General features: G+C 42.4%; 1 protein-coding gene across 4 annotated transcripts in view; it reads left to right on the top strand.

Annotated features, from left to right (window-relative positions):
• The window catches only part of TTLL5 (tubulin tyrosine ligase-like family member 5), a 248736-nt gene that overhangs the window by 6712 nt on the left and 214997 nt on the right, over nt 1-27027 (top strand). For all 4 annotated transcript variants that reach the window (XM_012724493.1, XM_012724492.1, XM_012724491.1 and 1 more), the window contains exons 3-7: nt 45-151; nt 9074-9156; nt 10596-10702; nt 14602-14732; nt 20605-20687. In XM_012724493.1, coding sequence (XP_012579947.1) covers nt 45-151; nt 9074-9156; nt 10596-10702; nt 14602-14732; nt 20605-20687 — 511 coding nt within the window. The remainder of the gene's footprint in view (nt 1-44; nt 152-9073; nt 9157-10595; nt 10703-14601; nt 14733-20604; nt 20688-27027) is intronic.

Genomic DNA, 27027 nt, shown 5'->3' with positions numbered 1-27027 from the left:
TCATATTTTGAGCTGTGAACGAGTAAAGCCTTTTCTCATTGCAGCGATCATCCGTGTATCATGTGGACTGGAGGCTGCCGGAGAATTCCAGTTTTAGTGTTCCACGCCGAGGCTATTCTAACAAAGGACAACAATATTCGAGTCATTGGAGGTGGGTATGTCTTTCTCTCATAGAGGGTAGGGCGGGGCAGGGTCCTGATGATCTGGTCTCCCAGAAAGTGGTATCACCTACAGGTTGTGAAAGGGCCTTGGTTTTGAGGAAAGCCTTTGCATTTGTTTTACTTAGAAGGATTATTTCTAACTTCTTAAATTGCTTTTTGCATACTAAATTGTTCTTTCCTCTGATGTGTTTAATGTTATTTTTCAAATTGTGGTAAAATACACATAACAAACTACTGTTCTAACCATTTGGAGTATATAGTTCACTGACATTTGATATATTCATAGTGTGTTTAGATCATTCACAATCACCATTGTTACGTTCTAGAATAGGTTTATTACGTTCTGCTTAAGTCTCTATCCTGTAAACAGCCGCTCCCCCAACCCCTTTTACCCCCAGCTCCTAGCAACCGCTAATCTACTTTCTTGTCTCTGTGGATTTGCCTTTTCTGGATATTTCACATAAATGGACTTGTAAAACGTGACCTTTTGTGACTGGCTTCTTTGACAGCATGATGTCTTAAAGGTTCATCCATGTTGTGGTGTGTTTCATCACTTCACTTTTTGAGGACCAAATACTATTCATTATAGACATATATCACATTCTGTTCATCAGTTGGTGAATGATTTTTCCACTTTTTGGCTTTTAAATAGTGCTACTGTGAATGTTCGTGTATAGGTCTTTGTTCGAACAACTGTTTTCATTTCTTTTAGGTCTGTACCTAGCAAGGAGTTGCTAGGTTGTGTGGTAATTCTGCCAAAGGGCTTTCCATGGTGACTTCATAAATTTTACATTCCCACCATCAATGTATGAGAGTTCCAGTTTCTCCACATCCTCCCTCATTTCTGTTCTTTTCTTTTTTTTTTAGATTTAGCTATACTGCTGGTTTTGATTAGCACTGTGCATCTTTTCATGGGGTTGTTTGCCATTTGTCTATCTTGGGAGAAATGTCTTTTATGTCTTTTGAAACTTTTTGTCTCTTTGTCTGTTGTCTACTTTTTTTTTTTTTTTTTTAAGATTTACTTATTCATGCATACAAGCTGGGGTGCAGGCCAGAGGTGCAGGGGCAGTGAGAGGATTCACCAGAGGCATTGTGGGGAGCAACAGGCTGACTGACGAAGTACACTGCTGAGGGGAGCAGCGGGCGGGTCAGGAGAGGTCTGCCACGCCATGTGCATCACCTCCAGGTCGGGCAGGGATTGAACTCATGCTGAAGTGGCTTTAGCTTCTTAGTGCTGCACTTTAACCTGCTGCGCCACCATGGAGGGTCATATTGTCTATTTTTTAATTGGATTGCTTGTCTTCTTATCGAGTTGTAAGATTAGTTCTTGACACATCCTGGATATTAGATCCTTAGCAGGTATATGATTTCCAAATATATTTTCATAGTTTGTGGTTTGTCTTTTCACTTACTTGGTAGTGTTCTTTCATGAGCAGAAAGTTTTTTTTTGATGATCTCTAATTAATCTACTTTTAATTCTGTTGCTTATGCTTTTGGTGTCATATCTAAAAAACTGTTGCCTAATCCACAGACATGATCCCTGTGCTTTTTTCTTTTCTTTTTTTTTTTTTTTTTAAGATTTATTTATTTATTCGTACAGAACTGGGGTACAGGCCAGAGATGAGGAGGGTGAGAGGATTCACCAGAGACAGAGCAGGGAGCAGAACAGGCAGATCGACGAAGTACACTGCTGAGGGGAGCAGTGGGCGGTTCAGGAGAGGTCTGCCTCACCATGTGGCTCGTCTCCGGGGCAGGCAGGGATCGAACTCATGCGGAATTGGCTTAAGCTTCTTTGTGCTGTGCTTTAACCCGCTGCGCCACCAGGGAGGGCCTCCCTGTGCTTTTTTCTAAGACTTTTATAGCTTAAACTCCTGTACTTAGAGCTAAATGCTCTTTGATCCATTTTGAGTTATTTTCTACATTGTTAGATAAAGATCCACCTTGATTCTTTTGCATGTGGATATCCTGTTGTATGATTTGTTGAAGAAATTAGTCTTTCCCTATTGAATAGTCTTCACACTATAATTGAAAATCAGTTGACTAAAGAAGTATGGGCTTATATCTGAGTTCATTATTTCAGTGATCTGTATGTCTGTCCTTATGATGCCAGCACAATATTGTTTTGACTACTCTACCGTTGTATTAAATGTTGAAATTGGCAAGTATGAGTCAGTCCTCTTCTTCTTTTTCAAGATTTATTTTGCTACTTAGGCTCCCTTATAGTTCCATATGAATTTTGGACTTAGAGTACATTGAATTTGATAAGCACTTTGGGGAATATTGCCAAATACTATTGAGGAAATTCTGTTTCCCACTTCCTTCATTCTATTAATGTGGTCTATTACTCTTAAGTTAGCATTTGTGTGTTGAACCACCCCTGCATACCTGAGATAAATCCTAATTGGATAAATTTTACTGAAATACATGACTGAGGGGAGCAGTGGGTGGGTCAGGAGAGGTCTGCTGTGCCATGTGGGTTAGTTTCCTAGCTGGGGATTGAACTCCTGAAGTAGCTGGTATATCATCCTCTTCATTAAATCCTAGATTTGGTTTCCTAGTATTTTGTGGAAACATTTTTTAAAATATTTATTTATTTATGCATACAAAAACTGGGGTGGTGTATTCCAGAGGAGGGGGTGAGAGAATTCACCTAAGACAGAGTGGTAACAGAACAGACAGATTTTATTTTTTAAAGATTATTTATGCATACAGAACTGGGGTACAGGCCAGAGGTGCAGGGCTGGTGAGAGGATTCACCAGAAACAGCGTGGGGAGCAGAACAGGTAGGTCGACAAAGTACACTGCTGAGGGGAGCAGTGGGTGAGATAGGAGAGGTCTGCCCCGCCATGTGGGTCACCTCTGAGGCTGGGGATTGAACTCACACTGAAGTGCAGTGCTGTGTCCTAACCCATTGTGCCACCAGGCAGGGCCCAGAACAAGACAGATTTTACTGAAATACACTGCTGAGGGGAGCAGTGGGTGAGACAGGAGAGGTCAACCACAGCCTGTGAGTCATCTTCCTGGCCGGGGATCGAACTCATGCTGTAGTGACTGGCAATAGTTTGATAGTGCTGAAACCTTAACCCCTGTACCGGGGAGGCCCCATTTTGTGGGGAATTTTGGCATCTCTATCCATAAAGGTTAGTAACGGTATGTAGTCTTCTTATGATGCCACTGTGGCTTTAGTATCAGGCAATGCTGGTCTCATAGAATGAGCTCCTTCCTCTTTAGAAGTGCCTGGGAAGGGTTGATACTAATTATGTCAAGTGTTTTGGTAGACTTCCCTCGTCCTGAGCATTCTTTGTTGAGAGGTTTCTGTTTCTTACTGAGTCAGTTTTGGCAGTTGGTGTGCATCTAGGTTTTGTCCATTTTACTTAGTTTATCTAATTGGTTGGCATGCAGTTTTTCCATAGTACTCTTTTATAGGCCTCATTTTTGTGAGGTTGGTAGTCATGTTCCACTTTGCTTTTGACTTAAGTTGAAATTTTTTGATGTCAGTCTAGTTAGAGGTTTGTCAATTTGATGATTTTTTTAAAAATGATCATTTTAAAGAGCCGCTTTTTAATTTACTTTATTTTTTCTACTGCTATTTTAGTCTCAATTTCATTTATCTACACTCCTCTTTAACTTTATGCACTACTCTGAATTCTGGGGTTAGTCTCTTCAAAGGTTAAGATGCTGTGGATCAGACCTGTCATGAAGTGTGGTGGAAGGAGCCAGTGCTAGGTTCTTAGTCATTGGTTCAAATTCTGACCTTGGCATTCTGGCTGTGAGTTTTAGGAAAGTCATGTAAACTCTCTTAACTGATTTCACTATTAGTAAATGTAGCTTATTTTGTAGGTGCTGTGAGAATTAAATTATACTATTTAATGTTTGGTATATAACAGGCATACAGCTCCTACTGTTTATTCTACAGCATGAAATGGATCTCTTCTTTTTTTTTTAAAGATTTATTTATTTGTTCATACAGAACAGGGGTACAGGCCAGAGGCTCAGGGGTGGTGAGAGGCGTCACCAGAGACAGAGTGGGGAGCAGAACAGGCAGAACAAGGAAGTGCACTGCTGAGGGGAGCAGCGGGTGGGTCAGGAGAGGTCTGCCCCGTCATGTGGACACCTCTGGGGCAGGCGGGAATCAAACTCTTGCAGAGGTAGTTTTAGCTTCTCAGTGCTGTGCTTTAACCCGCTGTGCCACCAGGGAGGGCCGAAATGGATCTCTTCTACTTTGAAATGAATTTAAAGGCTGTCACTGCTCCATAAGACAGGCTTTGAGAGCACAGTGAGAGCCTGCTTCTGGGATTTGATTCTTCCTCCCTCCCTACGAATCCTTATGTTCTAATCTTCTCAGCAAGTTGCTCAGTTACCTATCAAAGGAACATGGTTCATTCATATTCTCTGAAACCTAAATAACTGAAGGTCTGTTAACATTTGCTGAGAAACTCTATGATGTGAATAGAAATGACAAAGGTGTGTGAAAACAACAAAACCCCCTGAAACTTGCTTCTTTTGGTCTGTTATATAAATGCATCTATATATTCCATGGCAGTTGGTACATCTTTCTTTTTTAGAACAGCTGACACCTGTCAGAAGTGGCAACTAGCAATGTGGTCATCCCATTTTTCAAGGAATCACTATTTTTAAGAACCTTTAAGCCTTCCTTCCCCCTTATTATATTCCTGTGACTAAAGAAAAAGCCACAACATTCAAACTGATTTTGAGTTTTATCTTCCCAGTTCTTTGAGGTTTAATAATTGTATTCACCTTTCCTTGTGAAAAGAACAGTTTGAGTAACTGGTGAATTGCTGCCTCAGATTTCTGAATTGCTGGGTCCCCTCGGGCTTGTTCTCACCTAAATAACTGACATAGTTCCGCTCAGAGCCCAACCCTGCGGCGAGGCCTCTTGAGAAGCCTATCTGGGGCACCAGTAGAGTCAGGATTTGAACCTGGCAGTCCCACCCCAGAGACATACTCGTTCTCTCATTATCCCCTTCTTTTAGTCCCCGTGCGCTCATTCTTTATTTTTCATACCTGATCGCTGTCTCTGTGGTCTGGTACCGCAGGCAGCACTGCAGGACAGGTGCAGAATTGGGCCCAGTCCTGGCCTCCTGTAGGTGATTTTGCATTTACAAAATTGGACATGTCACTGACTAGTTACTGTAATAAGAAGACTTGACTGTCTTTCATTTTTAAAAAACTTTTTATTTAGAAAAATTAAAAACCTTAAGACAAGTGATAAGAACATTGCAATGAACACATGTAGGTTCTCTCCTTAGATTTACCATTAGCATTTTGCCACATTTGGTGCGCTCTTTATTTGAGCAACTTGAGAATTAGTTCAAATACTTCCCAGCTAAATATTTGTTCAGCAGGCCTCTCCTAAGAACAAAGGCATCCTCTGATAACCGTAGCACAGTGATCACAGTGATCACACTTAGTAGGTTTATCACTGGTGAAATACTCTGATCAAATATACAATCCCTTCCATGTTTCCCCAGTAGTTCCGATTTAGACCTGTTGTTTTAAATCCAGGGTCCAGTCAAATTGCATTTAGCTGTCTTATTTCTTTGGTCTCCTAAATCTACAATCTACAATTATTATATTAGCCAGGGCTTTTTTTTTTTTTTTAATATTTTATGACATTAACATTTTTAAAGATTCCAGGCTAGTTGCTTTGTCCTTAAGTTTGAGCTCATCTCACTGTGTTCTCATGCTGAGATTCAGATTAAAAAATTAACGGAATATCACTGAGTCAAGATGTGTTTCCTTAATGTGTCATATTAGGAAGCAGGCAATGTCTTTATATTGCATTGTCCACATTCTGTTATTTGGTTAAGGTGGTGTCTACCAGATTGTTTCATGGTACCTTCCTCTTTTGTTAGACGACATATGGAGAAGTCTCTTGAGATTGTGAATGTCTGTCACCCAGTAGTGTCTCACCTGAGGTATCCATTCAGTCGCATATGAATCATTTACTTTTATGGCTTTCTGTTTGCCTTTCTACCTTTATTAGCTGACTTTTCTGTAAAGAAGAGTTTTCCTCTCTGTGGTAGGCAGAATAATGGTCCCCTCCCCCCAATGTCTACCTTGTAATTCTCAGAACCTGTGAAAATGTCAGTGGCAAAGGGGAATTAAGGTTGTAGATGGATTAAAGTTGCTGTAAGGAGATTACCCAAGCAGGCCCAATGTAATCACAGGGGTCCTTTCAAGTGGAAGGAGGCAGACAAGGAGCCAGATGGATGCAGCCTGAGAGGGACGAGGCCCACATGGCTGGCTTTGAAGACGGTGGGGATCGGGGCTACAAGCCAGCGAAGGGGGTGGCCCCTAGAAACTGGGAAAGGGACCTGGCCAGAGCCTGTGAAAGAGGAGGCTGCCTTGATCATGCCTGAGAGACTGGTATCAGACTTTTTCTATCAGAACTGTAAGACAAGAAATTTGTATTGTTTAAGCCACAAGTATGTGGTTATTTGTTCTAGCAGCAATAATAAAGCAAAAAACTTTTTTTTTTTTTTTAAAGATTTATTCACTTATTCGTACAGAACAGGGGTACAGGCCAGAGGCTCAGGGGTGGTGAGAGGATTCACCAGAGACAGAGCGGGAAGCAGAACAGGCAGATCGACGAAGTACACTGCTGAGGGGAGCAGCGGGCGAGTCAGGAGAGGTCTGCCACGCCATGTGGATCTCCTGCGGGGCAGGCGGGAGTCGAACTCATGCTGAAGTGGCTTCAGCTTCTCAGTGCAGTGCTTCAACCCGCTGCGCCACCAGGGAGGGCCCGCAAAAAACTTTTTAATAAGTAAATTATGATCTCTCCTTGTTACTTTTGATTTTCACGTTCCAGTTATCTCAGATTTGGCCATTGAGCATCCTTTTAAGATCTTGAAGATTATTGCACATCCTCCCAACCAGTTTTTGAACACATTTCCTCTTTTTTTTTTGGCATTGCAAGATATTCCAGTCCTGTTTGGTGCTTTCTCTCCCCAACTGGGAACCAGAACACAGACTCCTGGAACAGGGTACTTACTGTACTTCATCTCATATTATTCTCCACACCAAAGTTTACACGTGGCTTTCCATTATTTATGTTATTTTGCAAAAGCAACATAATAATGATTGGTCATTGGGAAAACTCGGTAGCTGTGTGTTCAAAGTTTGTCACAAGAATGAGAAGCATGGGGCCCTTCATGGTGGTGCAGTGGGTTAAAGTACAGCATTATGAAGTTATCTGCAGCTACTGCAGCATGAGTTTGATCGCTAGCCAGGGAGCTGACCTGCATGGTGAGGCAGACCTCTCCTGACCCACTGCTTCTCTCAGCAGTGTTATTTCCGCAGACCTGCCTGTTCTGTTCCCCACTCTGGTGAATTCTCTCAGGACCCCCACCATACCTTTGGCCTGTGTCTGCATCGCATGGTATCCTGTAAGGGCTGGACAAGTGGCAGCAGGGATTTATGAGTATTTTCTTATAAATGTGTAAAAAGAAATGCTTCTTAGGATGTAGAGGCAAAATGTGATTCTAGGGGCTGTTTGTAAAATCCTGTGTTACCCTGTTCAGAAGTTGCTCACTGTTGCATTGCCAAAGTGATAAACATGCTAACAGCACAGGACAGTTGCTATAACACCAGGCTTTTGACTCTGGGCTCCAGCTACATCTTCCTCTGGGAGATCAATTGTCTGAACAGCCTCTAACTCGTGCTCATTCTGCACTGCCAGAGCGGGTCCCTGCCAATCACGGTGGGGGTGAGGGGGTGCAAAGTAGACTTGGCAGCCAGATCCAAGTTAGGGTCTCCAGGTCATTTTCTAGCAAGGCAGAGGAAGGACTTTTCAGAGTGTAGTTTCCTTGGGCAGAAATGTCATCATACCAAAGACCCTGCTTTTGGTTAAAAAACTTCCCTGTCCTTTGTATCCACTTTGTTGTCTCACAACACAATAGGGATGTTTTCAGTACTTGTTCCCTGTCTCTATGCCATCTAAGTGCAATCTTGTAGGTAACAACGGCCTATCAAACATGACGAAGGCATACGGGGCTTGGATACAACAGCCGTCTCTGGTCCACCACGTTTCCCCTGACCAGCTGTACCCCACACTCTGGGCTCAGCAGGTCCTCATTGGCATGGAACACTGGGTGGATTTCAACTCCCAAGGCAGCTACATACTTCCTCTCAAATTTATCGGTCCAGTGATGTTTCATGCATAATTTTCCCAGTACCACCATTCCCCACCAATAGGAAACTGAGCTGACCTTGGGGTTTTCCTTGGGCAGCCATTGTGATGTCACCTCCGGAGTGTCTCTAGGTTGGTCAAAGCAAGAGCAGAGCAGCAGTTTTTAACCTTTTTTGGTGCAGTGGGTCCTGTGCCGCTGGAGAAGCCTGTGGTTCACTTCACAGGAATGTCTTTTAAGTTTGTTCAAAAATACATATGGTTACAAAGAAAGTCAGTTGTATTGAAATGGAGTTATCAAAATATTTTTTTAAACCAAATTTGTGATAAGTATGTGCTTTTTTAGCGTGTCATAGAAAGTGATTTAGTGGTAGGTCTGTTAGCTCATTATTTTTAAATGTGCAAATAAATGCTATTTTGTGGTACCTAACAGTTATAAAATAATATTAAAATACCTGATAGTTATTAGTGACAGGGTCACAGGTACAGGCTACATTGCTGTGTCGCCTAGCCTTCTGATCGAAGGTATCAAATAAAAACTAGTGGGAACAAAGAAGTAATTTTCCTCCATTTTTTTGGTGACCCCTCCCCCAAAAAATCTCAGGAGAAGAACATCTGTTCCAAAATAATCATCCTACTTATGATAGCAAATGGGTAGCATTGTGAAGCCATGGGGTATAATTGAACAAGCCTCTTGTCTTACAGTTTCTGTCTCTGCAGTTAACTTCCTGGTTACTGAACTTGGTTCTCTGTTTATATTTAGAACGTTATCATTTGTCTTACAAGATTGTGCGAACAGATAGTCGACTGGTACGCAGCATTCTGACAGCCCATGGATTTCATGAAGTAAGCTCCTTCTTGCTACCCCACCTGACCTGCTCTAAAGCCAGAACTCCTAGGCCAACTGAACAGGCCCAGTTCAAGAAAGTATATGGGAGCAGTGCGCAGAACCTGGATTGAATTTGAGTGGTTTTACTGCTTTCACCTTGAAATAAATGGAAACATTTCCAAAAAAAATTTTGGGGGTGGGGGATGTTGCAAAAAAGTGTTTCTTGCTGTGGTTTTAGGCTTGGGCTAGAGTCAGTGTTACCCATAAACAGTTGTCTGATAACCAGTTTAGGTTCTTGATTGCAAGCAACAGAAACAGACTGTCTAACTTAAACCAAAAGGCATGTAGGAAAGGTATGCACAAGATGTCTAGCAGAATTAAAGGAAAAGCTGAAGAGATAGGCCTTTTAAAAGCAGGCCAGGACAGCAGGGTACTCTGGCAGTAGGAAACTTCAGGAACATATCCCCAAGGTACTGCCATACTAGCGATTCGATTCTATTTATTGTCCTCGTGCCTTTTAACGTTCAGCAGTCTATCTAGAGATAGAATGACTGACCCAGCTTGTCTCATGGATTCACTCCTGGGTTGGGGGGCGTGAGGGATGGGTAATGGCTGATCCTTTAAAGTCAAGGAGTATGATGTTAACAAAGAAAATAGAGAAAACTGAAATGTTTACATTAAAAGGGACAGACTTCCAATTAGATGAAAATTGCATGACAATTTCTACCTTGTCTTGTTGCTGTTTTATCTCCAGGACTTGGTATGTTACAATCACATTATAGGCACAGAACATGTAATTGCTTCATGAATGGACAAATGATTCCTTATGAATGAACCATAAGTTGGTTTGCTACTAGCTTTCAGTTTTTTTTTTTTTTAAAGATTTATTCATTTATGCATATCAGAGCTGGGTTGTAGGCCAGAGGGTCAGAGGATTCCCCAGAGACAGAGCTGGGAGCAGAACAGGTGGATCCACTGAAATACACTGCTGAGGGGAGCAGTGGGCGAGACAGGAGAGGTCTGCCACGCCATATGGGTCAGCTTCCTGGACCAGGACCGAAATCATCGTGCTGTGGCTACTAACTGCTTCATAGTTCTGTGACTTCATCCCATGTGTTACCAGGGAGGCCAGTATTTTATATCCAGCACCTGCAAAAACATAAGGATAGTCTGAGAATGGAATTTCGGGGTTGGCACCTCATCTCCTCATACTTTGATATGTGAGAATAGTAAGAGACATCTAGACTTTCTACAGGAGGGCTAGTTTATTCTGCTTTTTGTATTGACAATTTGTCCCGCTCTTCCATCCTTTAAACTGAATCGTCCCCTGGTTCTCTACACTCAACTGTTGTCTTGTGAATACTCTGAGTATGAAACAGCCCTATGGCCTTTCTGTCACTGCTGTTCTTGGAGAGAGGCTAGGTCTGATGTTTTTTATTTTGCCTTTTTATCTCAGGTTCACCCGAGCAGCACTGACTATAACCTGATGTGGACAGGATCCCACCTGAAGCCCTTCTTACTTCGCACCCTTTCTGAAGCACAAAAGGTTAATCACTTTCCCAGGTAATGATAGTCTTGTGGCTACTTTTATTCCATTTAAAGGTACCTGACTTTGGGGAGTGTAGCAGCAGATAGCATTAATGTCCCTAAAGAGAACAAATGTATGATACAGAACAGCAGTCTGCTAATCACATGAGGTTTCATATCTCTGAGCATAGATGATGCCTTTCCAAGGGCTGTGAGCCGTGGGTGGCTCTAAAGGAGTGTTTCTGGATTCTAAGTTCCATAGAAGTTTGTTTGTTTCTTACCCCTAAAATCAGCAACTTGTGAACTCTTTATATAGTTGCGTTCTCCCTTTCTACCCCTTTTTCAACTTCGGTTCTTCCCCTTTATAAAAGTAGTCCACCAAACTTGTAATAAGATGCGTAGTTCTTGGGTATAAGAACTTCCAGGTGTGCTTGGGCCCTCCCTGGTGCTGCAGTGGGCTAAAGTGCACCACTGCAAAGCTAGCTGCAGCTGCTTCAGCTCGAATGTGATCCCTGGCCAGGGAGGTGCCCCACACAGCACGGCAGGATTCTCCTGTCCTGCTCACTGCTCCCCGCAGCAGTGTACTTTGCTAATCTGCCTGTTCTGCTCCCTGGTAAATCCTCTCACCCCCCTGCACCTATGGCCTGCATCACAGTTCAGTATGCGAAATAAATCAATCTTTAAAAAGAAAAAAAAAAAAATTCCAGGGGTCCAAGAAAGCTACCCAAAAAAACAAAAAGTGTTTAATTGACTTCTGGTCATAGCAAAACAAACCCTTTTTGCACGATAGTGATTTCAGTTTCTTTGCATTGAACAGAATTGAAAGAGGACCACATAATGAAGCTGTCAGCTGATATATATCCTGAGATTTTAATGATAGATGATCTTGTCACTTTTGACATATTATTAGGAGGAGTTCAAAGAATTGAGCGTTATCATAAGACAGCCCTGCCAGGCGCATTCGTTAATGGCAGCTTAGAGAGGCCATGTTAGAAACAGATGCTTGCCGGCCAGCTGTCTGGGCCCACGTCCCGGCTCCGGCAAGTCACCTAGGGTGAGTGAGCATCAATTTCCTCACTGATAAAAGAAGGCACTAACAACACATATCTCACTGACATTGTGAGGATTTTATATACCAAGATCTCAAGTACTCAGAACAGCATCTCCCTATCATGTAATAAGCACTGTGTGTTTGCTGCTCTTTTTGTGAACAGGGTTTCTTAATCATTATATCCATGACAAAGAAAAGAGGAATACAAATGATGTTGAAACTGCTTTTTTTCTAGCAGAATAAATATTATTTGTTCTAAATATTCAACCTCAGAGAGCTACATGGTCTAGTGGAGAAAAGGGAGGCTAATCCCATCTACCTTATGAGGCACAAGTTCAAGAAAAGTCCTTTTAGTTGGTTAGTGTTTACACCTAATTTTATTTCCAGGGCTGTTGTTCCAGGTAGCTCATTCAGGCTAGCCAGTTTTATTTTCAGTTATCTCATATACTTTTCTCCTCATTTTTATGAAATGAGGGTGTTCTTTTTTGATTTTTCAGTTCTAGTGTCTTTTACCAGTTGTTCTGTATAAATACCTGGCCTATTCTTTTCTGTTGTCAGATAGTTTCTTCATAATTTGGACAAAGGTATATTTGGAATCTTCATCACAAGGTTATAGCTGAACTTCATGGGTAGAAAATAATTTAAACCTTATTTTTCCTTTAATGCTTCGAAGTAGATTTGGCTTTCTAAATGTGTGACCAGGTGCTTGAAGTGAATCAGATGCATCTATTTTAAATAGACATTTAAACAGTTTCTGCAAAAATCTAACACTAAAACTTCTAGAAGAAAATATAGGAGAAACTCTTTCTGACCTTGGACTAAGTGAAAATTTCTCAACTGTACCAATAAAAATATAATCTATAAGAAAAAAATTGATAACTGTACTTCATCAATATTTAAAATATCTCCTCTTTGGAAAACAATGCTAAGAAAATGAAAAGAAAAGCCACAACCTGAGAGAAAAATATTTACAAAACATATATCTGATAAAGACTTTGTATCCAGCGTCCTCCCTGGTGATGTAGGGGTTGTCTCAGTGCCGTCATCTCTATAGTTTGAGCTTAATCTCTGCCAGGGAGCTAACCCCCACATACGGGGTAGCTGAACTCCTGTCTTGCCCGCTGCTCCCCTCAGCAGTGCATTTCAGTAGATCCATCTGTTCTGTTCTCCACTCTGTCTCTTGATGAATTCTCTCACCTCCTATACCTCTGGCCTGTTCCCCAGTTCTTCTATGCATAAATAAATAAATCTTTAAAAAAAAACATATCCAAAATATATAGGAACCTCTTAAAACTCCATAAAAAGACAAATGACCCAGTTTCTCAAACTGGACAAAATGTTTGAACGAATGTTTCACCAAAGGAGATACACGGACATGAAGAGATTCTCAGTGTCAGTCATCATTGTGGGATTGTGGCATGCAAATGAAAACTTCAAGAAACTACTCTGTACCTATCAGGATGGCTAGGAAACAAACACACGTGGAACAGCCCCATGTGCTGACCGGATGCAGTGCAGCTGGACCACCACGGCTGCTGGTGGGAATGCAGAGTCCTGTGGCCACGTGGAATGACAGCTCAGCGGTTTCTTCCAAAGTTAACCATATTTATGTGGTGTTTCTAAATCATGTCCAGATATATCTTGACGTTATCTTCAAAAGGTTGGGCTTAATTTCTCTGTTCTTGAGTGTGGACTGGACTTAGTGAGTTGCATTTAACAAAAACAGTGTGGCAGATATGAGTGTCTTGCTTCTGAGACTAGGTCATACATAAAAGACAGTGATAAACGTCTCTGCAGCTTCTTTCTTGTTCTTGCCTTTTCTCTTGGGTTGCTGGATCTGGAAGAAAACAGCTGTCATGTCATGAAGGCACTCAGTTAGCCTTGTGGAAAAAGTCACATGGGGAGGAACCGAGGCTTCCTGCCACCAGACAGCCTCATCTAAGAGGGCCATCTGGAGATTGGGTCCTCCAGCTGCAGTTCAGCTGAGGTCTGTGGCCCTGGCCTGCAGCTGGGTTGTAATCTAAGGGGAGATTCCCACCACCGAACTACCCACTTTTACCAACCCTGCATCCTAACCCACAAAAATTGTGCAATTAGAAAATGTTTATTTTAAGCTGCTTCATTTGGGGGAACTTCATTATGCAGAAGTAGAGAACTCTGTATCTTACTAAACAATTGCATTAAACCCAGCAGTACTATTCCTGGAGAGATGAAAACTATGTTCATAAAAAAACTTACAAAATCTTGTATGCAAATGCTTATAGTGACATTATTCAGAATCTTAAAAAACTGGAAACAACCTGTATATCTTGAACTAGTGAATGGATAAACATTTTGTGGGGCTCCCCCAAAAAGGACAGTTACTAAGCCATGAAAAGGAATAAACTCTTGATATATCCTGCAACAAGGGTAAATCTCAGTTGTGTTATGCTCAGTGAAATTCAAAATACTGTATTTGACTTTATGGAAAAGCAAAACTAGAGGGACAGAAGACAGATGAATGTTTGCCAGGTCTGGGGGTGACCAACAAGGTTGACGGCACAGGGACTTGAGATAATGTGGGAATGTGAGAACTATCCTTTGTCCCGCTTCATGAGTGTAGTGGTGGTTGTATCATTGTATTTGTTCAGACTCAGGAGTCTTCACTCAAAAGGGCAAATCTTATTGTGTGTAAAGCGTACTTCACTGGGTAAACCTGACCAAAGAAATCCACCCTCGAAGATGATCAGTAAACCTTTCAAGTTGACAGATTGGAAGATTTGGTATGTAAAATTGTTCTCAGTAACTGCTCTAGAACTTTGCACTGTACTCTTTCAAATATGACCAGTTGGGAAAACTTCTGAACCATAGTTTACTGAAATGAAAATACCTTTATGATCTTTAGGTCATACGAGCTAACCCGGAAGGACCGACTGTACAAAAACATCATTCGAATGCAGCACACACACGGATTCAAGGCTTTTCACATCCTCCCTCAGACCTTCCTGCTGCCCGCTGAGTATGCAGAATTCTGCAGTAAGTGCTTGCCTCGAAAGCCACGTCCCCAGCATCTGAACTTGAGACAGACACACCCCAAGGGCTGCCTCAAGTCAGCCACCCATCAGAACTTTTCAAATCCTGAACAAACTGTTTCTTTAGTAAAATGGTTGCATAGAAAACTTTCAAGTGCTTCTTTACCCTGCTGGTACACCTGTATGTTTATTCTTAGCTTGTCAGCATCATATGTAAGGCAGGTTAGTACCACACACAAGTCTCTGTCTTATAAGGAAAATCTCCTCTCTTCGTTGCCAGGAGCAGGCTCCATGTCAGGATTTGGACACTTCCGCCTCTGAGCTACTGCCCTCCTTCTTGGTGTCTCTGTCCCCCTTTCCTTTAAGGAACAGGTCTGTCACCTTGATTTCTGATTTTCTTTGACTTATGTCCTTTGGGTCATCAGTATCGTGCACCTTTCGATTTTAGATTTTGGAGGAACCAGTTAGTCACACTCTCTCTTCTGGAAGTTGAGACTGATTGAAAATGATACTTGGGAGCCGCAGAGGGACCCGAATGCCGGTGCGTTGCTGGCAAAGCCAGACCCAAACATGTGACCCAGGTCCAAGTCTCACTGAGCTTCTTAGTTCTTTTGCTTTGAAGTGAACTTCCCTTTCCAGGTCCTGGCAGAGAAGCGGACTATTTTAGACTTTTCCTCTGAGCCCAGAGGCGTGGGTACAGAGAATACATGAGGCAGGTCTTCTGTGAGAGTCTCAACAGTGATAGTAGCCGATGCTTACTGAACATTTTCTTTTCTGTGGGGCTCTTCTAAGTGTTACCTCTACGCTAAGAGTAGGCTTTTTATTTTTTTTAAGCTAGGCCCAGTTTTATAGATGAGGAGATGAAGATACAGAGAGGTGAAGAAATGTCCCATATGTTACGCAGCTTGCTGATGGTGGGCTTAGGATTCAACCCTGCAATTTGCTTCAGTGATTGCTCTTTCCACTGCACTTTATTGCTGAAGACACTGGGCAGTGTGTGCACACAGCGACCTTTTCCTTATATTGCCACTGAGAGAAGGCACTCCCGTGAGAAGATAGATACGAGATCAGAGAGGGCAGACAGTTTCTCTTCAGTAAGTCCATAAGTAGAGGAAAAAGGGAGAGAGGAAGAACATGTTCTTTCTAGACTTCCTGAGTTTTGCTTCTGTTAATTTGTTGGAGCGAACGGTCTGGTCTGGTCAGGTGGCGGATATTCTTCCTCCGGGACTTTCATCGCAAGGCTTGCATTCAGCATGATTTCCTGCTTCCAAGTTGGTGAGGCCATTTCTCTGACAGCACTTGTTGCTCCAGCTGGCATCATTGGTGGGCAGTTTAGTGTTTGCCCACAGAAGGCTCTGAAGTGGGTTAGAATCGTATTAGGTGGATTAAGTTGACTTTAAAACTACAGTGTGCTCACAGCCAAAAATTGGTCGTTAAGGGATTTTGTTAAGTGGCTGTAGCCAAGTTCCTTAAACCTCTGTGTTTCAGCTTCCTCCTCTATGAAACAGAACTTTTAATAGTACTGCTCTTAATTGGGTATTTAATTAGGTTCATACCTGGAAAATCCTTGGAATGGGACCTAATAGGAGCTTCATAAATGGTCAGTACTATTTCCTACTTTAAGTTGATATATATTGTTCCATAATAAAAAAAGTATGCAACAAATTGAACAATAGCATCAAAATGCTTGAACTAATGTGTCAGCAGTGTAGGAGGGTCCCAGACAGGAACTCTTCCTGAATTTCTAATGAGAAGTTAAAGTCCAGAGTAATGCCCTAGCCCTATAAAAATATATGGAATCTAAGTGGAAAATTCCCTTTCCCCTTTCTCTGCTATTTCTTATTCAACTGTTTCTCCCCACGCTTTGGGGGCAAGCTGGAGTGCTCATTGAGATGATTGGATGGCGGTGGACTTCCGCTGTCGGCTCGTGTGACCTGCCTTTCAGTAGAACTGCTATCTCAGCTTATTACTCTTAACTTTTACATGTTCCACTTGTTCACAGAAATGAATTCAGACAGTCAGTAGAACATGTAGAATGAACACAGCCATAACTGGAAGCTACCACATTTAGCTCTGGGTCATTTTGCTCAGGCATATAGTGTTCCTCACTCCTCAGAGCAAATCACTCATGGCTCTGGCCACCACTGGGCTCTTCATGTTTGTGGAGGAGCAGAGAGGGAGATGTGAGAGGAATCATCTTGGTTCAGTCTCGCCAGGCTGCCTGCCAGTCTTTGCTTTGCTAGTTGTCCAGAGTCCCTGATCTCTAAACTTGAACCATTTGGGAGAAATCTCATCATTAGGCTAAGTATGTTACCAAGTCTGCATGTTAGCAGGGAAACCCGCCTACTCCTAACACTTCCTCTTTCCAGGAGGCTCTTGTTTGTAAAGTCTGTTCCCCTCTCTGCCTTTGGCATCCACCTGCCTGTTCTACCTACCTCAGACATTCCATTTTCTCCATCATTCTCTGTTCCTGACATTCCACTGCTTACTTGCGAGAGGGCACTAGAGTATCTTTAAGAAGGAAAGGGATATGAACAGATGGACTTTAGAAAAATAACTGCCTCAAGTAAAATGGAAGGAGCAGGGAAAAGCAACAAAAAGGTTAACCTGGAAGGTTATTCTGAAATGGCACATGACCAAACTAGGAAAGCAGAATGGAAAGGAGGGTCTGGAAAGAGTGGAAGAATAAAGTAATTGACCTTGACTAGTGAGGCCAATATCACTGAAAAGTATGAGTGTGGAGCTGGGAGGATCATACGTCTTCAAGCAGTGATTGTTACCAGGAGAGTCAGAAAGCGCTGTTAAAGGTGGAGAGAGGTGTTAAGTTTTGGGTCAGGTATGGGTACAGGTTTCCATAGGATCATGTTTGTAGGCAGTTTGAAAGGCAGTTTTGAACTCTGAGCAGAGGTACAGATTCTGGATGTTGCAGGGATAAAGGCAGATGTGATCACCAAGGGAGAGAGAAGGAAGAAGATGAAGCACAACAGACTGTCAGAGGGCGGGACCTGTGAGCAGGGGAATGGGACCCACAGAAGGCAGGGCAGTTAAGTCAGGAGCCCATGTAGAGAAGGTGACCTTTGGGAAGATGGTGCACACGTTTTCTCCTCAAAGGAGGAAGGATGAAGGCCAGGTGATGGCCCAGCAAAATTTTAGATAGACAGGCAGGCAGGTGGGTAGGTTGTTGTTACAAATTCCCAGCCTTCTTGGTAAGGAGAGTGATGAGGCCCCAACCCTGGAAAGAGGGACTTAGGGGGAGATTGGGGTGTCTGAGAGGGGCAGACAGGGCTGGAGATAGCCTTGGAAGGGCCTTTGCAAGGGACCTGATAAATAATCGACGTGAGGATTGTTTAAAGATGCTGGATGTGCCAGCCAAGGTGAATCTCCTGAATTTGTAGCTATTTGTTCTTAAAAAAGATTATCTTAAGTCCATCTCTGTGTAAAATTCTAGTCCAGAGACCAACCACTAGCTCAAGAGATGTGAAAAACTGGACACTCTTAACCTGTGCCCAATATTCGAGTGTGAGGTTGGAATACATGCATAGATTTTTCTAGACTCCTCCTGGTGCCCCTTGTTGCTAATTACAGTGCATAGTAGAATTGGATGTCTGTGGCCCTGAAGAGTTTAACTAAGGCCACTTGCCAACACCAGCCACCCCCCACCCCCAGTGGACAGTGCTCTAATCAGGAAGGAAAAGGCAACAGAAGCTCCCACAATGCTAGTCTTGGGAAAGTGAGAGCAGCCCAGCAGATCTCCGTGCATTGTAGTGGTGTCCTGTGAATTAATTAGTCCCACAGTGGTGTCTTGTGGCCATCTCACTTGCAGGAGAGACAGTGATGACTCTAAAGAATGAACAAAATTTTGCTGTCGGCTGGTTAACTACAGCTGTCTGGATTTCACAGCATCCCACAAATTTATGGAATCATTGGGACTGTAAGAGATCTTAGTAAATCATAGCCAATGGCTGGGTAGTCCCCATTGTGTATGTACGCCACATCTTCATCCGGGCCCCATCATTGGGCACTTGGGTTGTTTCCATGTCTTGGTCGGTATGAGTAAGCTTTCTATGCTCAATCATCGTCTCCTCAGAATCTGGCAAAATGCCAGTTGCCCCGCATGCTGCTTTTTCCCTACTCCCTGCCTGCCTTTGAGATTCCCTGCTTGTTCATTAATAATTCTCTCATTTTATGTCTCTGCTCAGTGTCCCAGCACTAGATCAGGGATCTTACAGATACAGCCCGTGAATCAAATCTGGTTCTCACTTGTTTCTAAGAATAGTTGTTATTTTTTAAGTGGTTGAAAAAAAAAAATCAAAAGGAGAATTCTGTTTTGTGGTCTGTGGAAACTGACATTTAGTGTCCATACAGTTTTATCTCACATAGCGGGACCCTTTGTTTACATGTTGTTGATGGCTACTTCTGAGCCCCAGTGGTAGGACTGACTAGTTGCAACAGAGATTGCATGGTCCAAAATGCCTTCGTTATTTATTGGTTAGCTTTTTATAAAAGGTTGCTGGCCCCTCAGATATGTGATGTAGTGTATTAATGAACTGACCTCTTTTGCTCTAACAACACAATATTAATAATCTTTAACATGTAACATCTCTCAAATGTATGCACAGAGCCAGAGGTAGGTTCCTAGGGAAGGGAATGGCATGCTCCATTTTTCTACTTAAAGTTGCAGTAAGGGAAAAAGCAGGTGAACTGGGAAATAGTGGCCAGCGGGACCTTGGTGAAGTGGTGTGAGGCACTGACATTGTCTAGTAGTTTCTGCTGGGGACCCTTGGAAGCCCACTCTGATCAGAGAGAGTCCTTTGCCCTGCTTCTTGCCCACGTCTGCAGACCTTCCTGAAGTTGGGGACAGAGCCAGTGCAAACCTTTGGGAATCTTAGCATCAGTTGTCTGGTTTCTCTCCCCATGATTAAAAGGTATTAAAAGTTAAACCTGACTCTGGGAAAGGAACAAAGTAAAGGTCACTTTTGAATCCCTTATAAATTGTTGTCTTTTCCTCTTTACTTGCACATTGTTTAAAATGTGTTAGTGTGTGTGTGTTGTTTTGTTTTGCTTTTTTAATAAGCACAGAGAAATTGCTTCAGGAAAGTAACCTTATTAGGAGGCCTGGATTTGATCCTCGTCGACACTGTCTGCACTGTCTGCAGTGTGAGCTTCTGTAGTTAATGGAGCTGAGAGTCACAAAGATTCATGAGGTTTTGTGACAGTTGTAGACTTATATTCAGATAGCTACTGTATTTTGTTTTCATCCCCTCATTCAAGAGAGGAAATGGTGGAATAAATGTTACCGAATTTGTTGTAATTTTGCTGATTTCCTCCTCCTCTTCCTCTTCCTTCTTTCTGTCCTTTCATCCCTCTCCTTCCCTCTTCTTTCTTTTCCTCCTCTTGCTTTGTCTCTCTTCCTATCCTTCTCTGTTTTTGTTTTCATTTTTTTTTAAAGATTTATTTATTTGTTCATACAGAGGTGGGGTGCAGGCCAGAGGTGCAGGGGCAGTGAGAGGATTCACCAGAGACAGAGTGGGGAGCAGAACAGGCAGATTGTGAAGTACACTGCTGAGGGGAGCAGTGGACGGATCAGGAGAGGTCTGCGAGCCATGGGGATCACCTCTGGGGCAAGCGGGGATCGAACTCATGCAGAAGTTTCTTTAGCTTCTTAGTGCAGTGCTTTAACCTGCTGGCCATCTGGGAGGGCCCTATTTTCATTTTGAAGGTTAGTCTATTTTAGCTACTGCCTTCCAATTAGAAATTTGGAAAATTCTTTGTCAACCTCAGTAGATAATATTAGTTGAAATTTAAGACAATAAAGTCATGTTCCTTTTTCTCTTTGTTTCTCTCTCTTCCTTCTTATCTCCTGATGTTTTGAACAGATTCATATTCAAAGGATCGGGGACCATGGATAGTAAAACCAGTGGCTTCTTCTAGAGGGCGGGGCGTCTACCTGATCAACAACGTAAGTATGCGGAACCCCTTAAGTGTGCAGCACCCCACACTTTTTTCATTGTCCTTCCCTGCTTCACCCTTTTTCGAGGCTACTGATAGGCTTCCTGCTCATTCAGAGCAGGTGTTCTCCTGAGATCTGCATTCTGAAGTGTGAGTTGAGAGGCGTATGAGTTGGCTGTTATTTTCTGTTCACTTTCCTGGCAGCAGTCTTCTTCCTCCATGCCAGCTGTTACTCTGGCTAAAAAGTCCCTTGATTCAGTGAGGGAGGAGAGCACCCTTTGTTGTCAGCAGAAAAGAGGTGCCTTTTCTACTTTCATGGTACCACCGCGATCATTCCTGAGCACTAACTCGTAATTGCTAGTATGTACACTTCTTTTCCATATTGAGTAGGACTGTGGTTCCCACCCTCAAGGTCAGTGAGGAAATGAGCCCTAATTTGGTAAAGCTTCCTTGCTGCTGCTGCTGCTTCTGCGCTTTCTCCTCATCTTCTTTTTTAAAAGTCATCAGTCATTATTTTTTGCAAAATCCTCACTGTGAGTTGTTTTTAAGTAGCGTATTATGGAATAAATAAAAGACCAACCCAGTCTCATTCTCTAGACTTGTTACAAGTAATTAATAAGGCTAATAGCTTCTTATAGTTGATGTGTTTCTTTTCCCCATGTTAGATTGTATTTGTTAATTCCCAGTTTCATATTTATTATACTCATATCACCTCCTTCACTCCCTTTCATATTACTTTTCATTATTTTTGTATTTTAAAGGTTTGGAACATTCACATTCTCTTCAATTTCTTTGCTTCATAAGTTGAGCAAAAAAAAAATTTCAGTTCAAACCAACTCTGCTTATTTCCCCAAATCAGAAAATTTATTGTGGGTAAACAATACAATAATACAATACAATAATACAATTATTGTATGAAAAATACAATAATAATTGTATTCGATAACACATATTACCACACACAGACAAAAACTGACCTGAAGTAGAAAATAACACTATAATATACAGAAACTGTGCTTTATATATACTCTCCTTATCAATCTGGTAAGCATGAGGGTAGCAGTGAGAAGTTATTGATTTAGCTGCGTTGATAAGTAGGAAGATGGAAAAACTTAAAGAAAATGAAGTTGAGTACAATGCTTTAAATCAATGAAAGGTTTAGTTTTGGAATTCTGAAACTTAGTCATTATTGAAGTCTGGGTCTGTTTTCATTCTTCCTCTTAGACATTTGATTTCAATCTAGAAACCAGTGTTTTTTTAGTTCAGGGGAAATTATCCAGTTGTTGTACCTTTAAATTCCTTCCTAAGGCATTCTGGATCTTCATGTTAACTTTTCTCTCATTTTTAATTCTTCGATTTCACATACCTTCACCTTCTGGATCACCTGCTTGAGCTTTATCCATTTTATAATTCATTCCAGCCACTATTTTTCTACATGGGTGGTCAGAGTTCCCAGAAATTCTCATTTTCTAATTGCCTTTAAAAAAAATTTTTGATAAGAGTCTATTGTTTAACTTACCTGCTGGTCTTCCCGAGGATACCAATTGAAATTTTTTTCTGTTTTTAATTTCTTTGGGTTGCCTTTCTCTCTTACTATTGGATTTTACCAATTTCATTGACCTTAGTTGTTGAGTCATATTTCTGAATGAAAGAGTAGACTAATGTAATTCTCAGCTGGTGTGGGTTTCCCTAATAATTTCTTCCTAGATGAGAAACTGATTGAGAATTCTATGTATCTTCACCTTTGGTGGACGTGGTAAAGAACATCCCCTTTACCAAAATAGGGCAGGACTTGTAGTGCGAAGTAAGATTCTGGTGATTTCTCTCTTGGACAGGTACCTTTCTTTTGTATCTGTGGTAGGGAATAGAGCAACCTCAAGTTCCATTCCCTGTGTTCACACAGGATGTCCTCCCAAGTATTGTAATAAGGTTTTCCTGAGGGCAAAGCTTTGGGTATTGAACCAGGCTCAGTTGTCTTACTGTTCAGAATCCTGTTTGCAATGAATTGTCTGGTTCTTCTTCTTTGGCCCACTCTTCCTCTTCTTTTTTTTCACTCACTGCGAACCTTCTCAGAGGCCTCCTTGGGAAGATCACTCTCACCTCTGATATTTGGGCTGGGCTTTCCTGTGCTCTGTTTTCTCAACCTGATCCCATCTGCTTTCTATCTTTCAGGATTTCCTCAAACTTTTGGTCTTTTGTTGGTCTTTCTTAACTATTTTCTAGCCTTATCATTCTTTTAAAAATATCTTCTCTGTCCTTGCCGAGAGACTGTGGAAGGGAAGAGGAAGGGGAGTCAGCTGCATTGTGTGTTGTCAGAACTCAGTCCTAAATCCACTGCTTTCACGTGCTTGTGCTCAGAGCATTTCCTGTACGTATGGAAAGTAACAGTCTGCAGAGTTTCTTACACTGGAAGGTCATTACATTCAGTGTGGGCTAGGCGCTGTACAGTAAACATTGATGGCCAGTCCTTTATTGTACTGGTTCTGATGCAGTACCTGCTGTAGCCCCAGGCCTACAAGATCCAGGGTCTCCTGTGGTTCAAGGCCCAGGTCAGATGCCTTGGACCTCTTTCCTCGAGTCCATTCTGACCTTGGCGTGAAGGCTTCTGTCCAACAGCTTTTCCTCCAGCTCCACGCCAGGAGCTCCAGTGTTGTTTGAATCTCATAGACAGCTCTAGTTTGGGCTTGGGATGTAACTGCCAAATGGAATTGCGATTGAAAATCAACTGTGGTACAAGTTTACTTTTATTTTCTTAGACATGAGTCAAAAAGAATAGGATCTATTCCCAACTCATCTGGGACTTTTTTTTCTTTTTGAATGCTTTTTTGCCCCAACGATTTGTTACTTTAAAACCAACATCATAAAGAATAGAAAAGTTAAACTTTCCTTGGTGGGGCTGAGAACTCTGCACCCTCACTCTTCCCTGGATGCTGTGTCTCATAGAGGGGGTGACATGTCTTTAGAGAATGTGTTTGGCAGGCTCCTGTTCTCCCTCCCACTTCTCCCTGGGCTGAATCCCTAGAGACCCCCTGCGTAGATCAAAGTACTTGGCAGGATCCTTTGTCTCCCCTGCCCCCTCCATGAAGCTTTGGAATGAGTCTGATGCTTTGAGGTATTTGGTAGAGGTGCCAGACAGAAGCCTGGGATGATGCCAGCAGGCACTGGGGGGTGGGGGAGCTGGCAGCTTAGACATAATGGGAAAACATTCCCATTTCACTCCCAAACTGGAATTCTCTCACCTTTTACCCAGACCTGCGAACCATGTAGCTAATACTCTCCTCCTCCTTCCACACTCACCATCCCCTCTTTTCCATACCTGGATCCTTTCCCATGGAATATGTGACCCATTAGCCAAGTGGATGAAGTAACTGTTTCCAGGGCTGCTGCCTGCTTTCCTTTCAGATGGGAGGGGGAGGGGCGGGGTGTTCAGGCCAGTCTGGAGCAGAACTAATGTGAGGGAGGGAGGGAGGGACCGTGTGGGGAGAGGGTGTGGGCAGTGAGGTGTGAGGGCCAAGCGAAAACATCTTGTCTTCTTATGGCATGAGAGGGCCTCTTCTTAACAATCCCCAATCATAGTTATAACCTTTTGGAAAATGTCTGCAAATAGCAACTTATCCCATTACAAGAGCAGGATAAAGACTAGAAAAAGCATTACTTTTATGTAAGACTGAGGAGAAAAGTTGGCGCTCCTCCAGATGGAAGCGTCTCAGCGCACTGGTGAATGCCGTCTCTTAATGATGTGCTCTTTGGTTTAACTCTAGAAATCCAGCATCAAGGAACAGAGTTGTGTTTGCTCCAGCTCCTTCAGTAACCATGACTAAATGCCATATTTTCCCAATTTAGTATATTAAAATCAAGGAGGGGAAAGAACTGGTGTTTTCTGATGAAGGTATGAATTTGATTATGGTAGTTAAATTTAGTCTTCTTTGTCTCACACATTATCCACGGCAAATACAATATTAGTATTTACCCTGAGATTTTGTACTATGAAGAGAGGAATTTGGTCACTGTCTTCATTCCTAAATTTGTAAATAAAATTCTGTACAGCTCTCATTTTTATTTGTTTATATACTGTTAGCTTATGTGCGCTCTCCTTTTCTCATTGTTCAACAAGTACTTAGGGACTCCCTCTTGAGGAATAGGGATGTGCTAATTTGCGGTTTTCTCTGTTACAGCTCAGAGCCTTGCTCCAAGTAGAATAGGGTGTGGAGGCTGAGAGGAGTTCTGTTTGGTTGTGGAACTCTGGGTAGAATCACATTGATACAATTGAATTTGCAGCAATAATAACTGTTATTTCCCAAGTATTTAGTATGTGCCTATCCCTGTTCTTTCCAAATCCAATCTCATTTAGTCTTTATAAGAACTATGTCAAGTCGTTAACTTAAAAACACTGTGCAGCACTGTACAAAGGACATAAATGGGGTTTCCAGGGTAGTGGGCACTTTGAGACAAGCTCATGGTGGAACTTGTTTCTGAGGGCTGGTGTCAATATCCAGGCAGTCAATGACACTAACTCATGGCCAGTGGTGAGTAATTTGATGCGTGGTGCGTGAGAAAGTAAAAATTTAGGAGATAGAAGATTTCATTAGAAGAAAAATACCTGTGAGGGGGATATCTCTGTACAGCTTTGGGGAGGCTTCCGGGGCTCATGCTGGCCCTGCCTGGGGAACACGGGGCTTCATGTTGGCTCTTCACAGAGGGCTCCACCCATTTTCTTGGCTTCTGCTTTCTTTTTGCTAATATTTTGATCATATTTAATTTTCTATCTTTTCACATTACTGTAATTTCCTTAGTAATTTGGTCAAGTCAGATTCTAACTCAGGTCTAGCTGATTCCAGACCTCACTTTCTTAACTTATGTACCATTTGCTCTACCTTACAGCAAGACACCTTTTAGATATCTTGAGGTTTAATCTTAAAATCCAGTTAGAAGAGTGGATGTGTCTCCAGCTTTTCCCAACAAGGGCAGAGTCTTGTGTTAGCACCCTTCGGAGAGCAGTTTGAGCTTAGAATGGAAATCATGATTTCCATTGGGGATGGATGCGAAGGAAACACACTTGAAAATACCAGAAAGCTCCTTGAGTTGCTCACTGGTAATCCAGGAGAAACTCTGCCTGCCCAAGCTATTCTTTTCTTTTCTGAGCTGACAGTTGGCATTTCTAATGCAAATAGAAATGACACAGACCTTTGAGCAAATACTAAAGTGACCTAAGGAATGTAAGAGGTTGTGTTATGCCTTTCTCAGGGGACAAAGGTGAAGGATGAGGGAGGGAAGAAAAGAAGTGGATGGGCCAGAAGATTGCTGCCCTTGTATCCTGCTTGGGGGAGAGTTGGGTGAACATACAGCTCTTGTCGCTTATAGTTGTCACCAGTTGGAAGAAAGCTGCCATTGTTTGATTTTGGAACACAACCTGCAGCTTACTGCTTTGTGCTGTGATCACATCAGTCCTCACACACTGAGCTGACTCAGAAGGAAGATAGTATTTATGAGAAACTGCTCAAGGCAAGGAGTCAGAAAATGGTGTGGCTGGCTGAGTCTGGGAGCATGAGTCAGGGCCGATATCACAGAGCCCCAAGCTCTGCGGAGACGGCTTGTGAAAGTGTGTTCTGTGTTGAAGGTGACCACAGTGGGAAGTGAGAGCCGCATCTCAGTATCTTGTCTCCAGAATTGCTCATTGTGCATGTGGCTAATGTTACAGGGTCAGAAAGTCAACCTCATTTTATAATAAATAGTATTTGGCATAACACTTGCATTATTGTAAAGACACACTTCTTTTGACTTTGGGGGACAGTTATTACAGGTGAGTGTTGCTTAAGAGTAAAGCCTCTGAGGCAGACTGCTTGGGTTCAGACTGCTCTTTCACTGTGTGTGCTGTGTGGCTTTGAGCAGACCCTGCGCTTCTCTGCCTCTTTCCTCGTCTGTAATATTTAGATGGTGATCTGCCTACTGCGTGGAGCGGGTGAGGGATATGTTCAGTGCTACTGGAGCGGAATTAGAACAGTACATGGCATAGAGCAAATGTTAGGTGCGTTTATTTTTACTTTTTTCTGCCAATGTTAATTGTCTCTGTTGCTGCTAAGGTAGCTATTGTCATCACAATTATTACTATAGACACTTCCCTTTTTGGCATCAGCTTGTCCTTCCTATATGGAGTGTGGTAACTTCTAGCTGATTTCTCTCTCGTCTCACTTAGAAGTGTTCAGTTCCAGATATTTAAATCATACTGCTTTCTTAATCAAGAGTCCACTGTAGTTTCCTGCTTCCCACCATGTTACCTCTAACTCCCTGTGCCAGAATTTACATCCTGCTGCCAGTGCCTTCAGTTCTTTCCCAGTTCAGTCTTTGAGCCC

The sequence above is a fragment of the Condylura cristata genome, unplaced genomic scaffold (assembly GCF_000260355.1).
Source record: "Condylura cristata isolate star-nosed mole 26May11 unplaced genomic scaffold, ConCri1.0 scaffold00013, whole genome shotgun sequence".
NCBI lineage: Eukaryota > Metazoa > Chordata > Mammalia > Eulipotyphla > Talpidae > Condylura > Condylura cristata.
This window is presented reverse-complemented; position numbering and strand designations above follow the sequence as displayed.